We start from the raw sequence: 2323 nt of genomic DNA, 5'->3' as shown, positions 1-2323 counted from the left end.
TGGTATGTGAGCTTATTTGGTGTGTGTGTGTTTGTGTGTGTGTGTGTGTCTGTGTGTGTATGCGTCCGTGTGTGCGTCTGCATGTGTGTGTTGTGTGTAAGCCTACTGCAGGGGAGCATGTCCTCTGGGTGCCACATTTCTCTGCACTACTTTACAACAGTCCAGGTTTGGCATTAACTAATGTTACCATAGCAGCCCACACTCGTCTACAGCAGAAGGCATTGCTCCCTTGGTCAGCCAACATCACTTCCCCCCACTACCCCTTATCCTGTGCTTCCCACTGTGTCCTCAAAGCAATGGTCACACGCCCGACTGTCGAAGTTGAAGATTTAGTGTTCTCTTTCAATATCTAGACACAGCACGTTTTCGAAGATGCACGTCGCGACACAGTGACACGACACAGATCTTCGCAGAGCTGCCTGCATTTATACTTCCATGTCAAAGTAACATCTACACAAGCCTAACCTTAACCCTACCCCAAATCTGGAAACAGAATCCCTGTCCCATTGAAAATATGTTAAAAAACAAATGCCTTTTGCAATGTTTTGCAAAAGGCAGTCAAATGTAATGCGGAAAACTGTAAGAGTTTCCCAACCATTTAATTGGGCCGGACGTAATCCTTTTATTCTTGCGCCTGGCTGTTGAAAATAAAATCAAAAAACGACGTCCCTTTCCCGTTCGTCCAATCAGCAATTAGTTTACGTGAAGCTCCGCAGAAACAGGGGGAGCTTTGCTATCCTCTGGAAGAAGGACTGCATCTCTTTGCACACCTGTTGGTCTGCGACCGACAAGAGGCGGTGTGAAGGTCTCTGCGTCGCGTCGTGGATCTTTCAGCATTTTCAAATACTTGTTATACGGGCTCGATTCAACAGAACAACACTGCACAGAACTGGGCATACTAGAAGACACAGTCAGTCACTGATCAATACTTGAAGTGATTTCCCCCGGTGGATAACAATAACAGGTGTCTTATGTTTTCCTCCTTTCTGCGCTCATGATGATCAAAAATAGACGATAAATAAATACATTGGAAATAATTTTTCAGTGGTAATACTTGCCTAGGGCGTGCACAACACTCTCTCCCCGCCTTTAAATCGAAGATGAAAATACTTTAGTTTTAACTTGACTGCAAGTCTTATAAGTCCTTCTAAAAAAAGAAAATCTGCCTGAACCCAAATGCTATAAATACACCAACTCATTCCCTCTCTTGTCCTGCAGAGGGAGTGCACATCCAGTCTGAACTATTAACCCAGCAGGGAACATCCTCTCGGAGAGCGGAACTGCCCCCTGTGCCCATCCTCCCTTGGAGAGCCATGCACTGTTGATTTGCGCGTTTAAAAGCTTAAGTTATCCAAAGAGAGCTTTATATTGTTAGTATAAAAAAAGACAGTACCTTGTGCTATTTCATTGCAGAGCACACTCGTGCATATGTCACACACACATACACACACACGCACACACACACGCACACACACACACACACACACGCACACACACACATGCACACACACACACACATGCACACACACACACTGACACACACACAAGTACACGCATGCATGCTTACATACAACCACAAAAGTAGTAACATGACTCATGTTTTGTTAAATTGCAATCGATGGAATGTATCCTTGGCATAAATAGAGTGAGAACAAACAGTACAAAAGCAATAGCTTGATGGGTCTTGTGTATTACTCGGTTGCAGGTATGCCTTCTGATAGAAGTTAGTACATACACAGAGGAGACTACAGTACACCTGAACGCCACGCCCCATCCTCTGGTCTACAGCGTGTTACAAAACCAAGAGATTCTCATTTGAGCTCCACAGATTATCTCTTGACTAATCATTTCCTCTGCGTGTTGACGTCCTACAAAAAAGTGGAACTTCTCAAAACCGCAGCTAGGGACCATGTGCACCATCTCCAGACCAGGGCAGTCTTACATTAAAAAAAAAACACTCTTGAATCTGTACAAAGAGGCAGTGGCAACAGAATACATCTGAATATCTCCTCTCTCCTCACCACACCACGGTCATCCACCAGATGGTTCCAGCTCAGAACATGTTCATCATTCTCCAACCCCCCCCGTCCCCCCCCCCGCCCCCCCCTCCGACACACCTACACCGCCCCGTCCCCGACCATCTCCACCACGACCCCCTTGGCTCCCACGCCGCCCGACCCTTTCCCCGCGCCCTCCTCTTCCTCGTCCTCGTCCACCACCGACACGCAAGTGGACGGCAGGCCCCTGGCGGGACCTGGGCTGCTGCTGCTACTGTTGCCCCCGGCGACGAAGGACGGTAGCTGCCCGCTGCTGCCCCCGATGG

General features: G+C 47.7%; 1 protein-coding gene across 1 annotated transcript in view; it reads right to left on the bottom strand.

Annotated features, from left to right (window-relative positions):
* Positions 1-2117: 2117 nt before the first annotated feature.
* The window catches only part of LOC130387232 (adenylate cyclase type 1-like), a 13206-nt gene continuing 13000 nt past the window's right edge, over positions 2118-2323 (bottom strand). Inside the window, exon 14 of the mRNA XM_056596247.1 lies at positions 2118-2323. This exon is cut by the window's right edge and continues 253 nt beyond it. Within this exon, the coding sequence (XP_056452222.1) occupies positions 2118-2323 (206 nt within the window).

Source organism: Gadus chalcogrammus, chromosome 8, assembly GCF_026213295.1.
Source record: "Gadus chalcogrammus isolate NIFS_2021 chromosome 8, NIFS_Gcha_1.0, whole genome shotgun sequence".
In the NCBI taxonomy this organism is placed as follows: domain Eukaryota; kingdom Metazoa; phylum Chordata; class Actinopteri; order Gadiformes; family Gadidae; genus Gadus; species Gadus chalcogrammus.
Note: the sequence above shows the minus strand (reverse complement) of the source record. Positions and strands in the feature narration are given on the sequence as shown.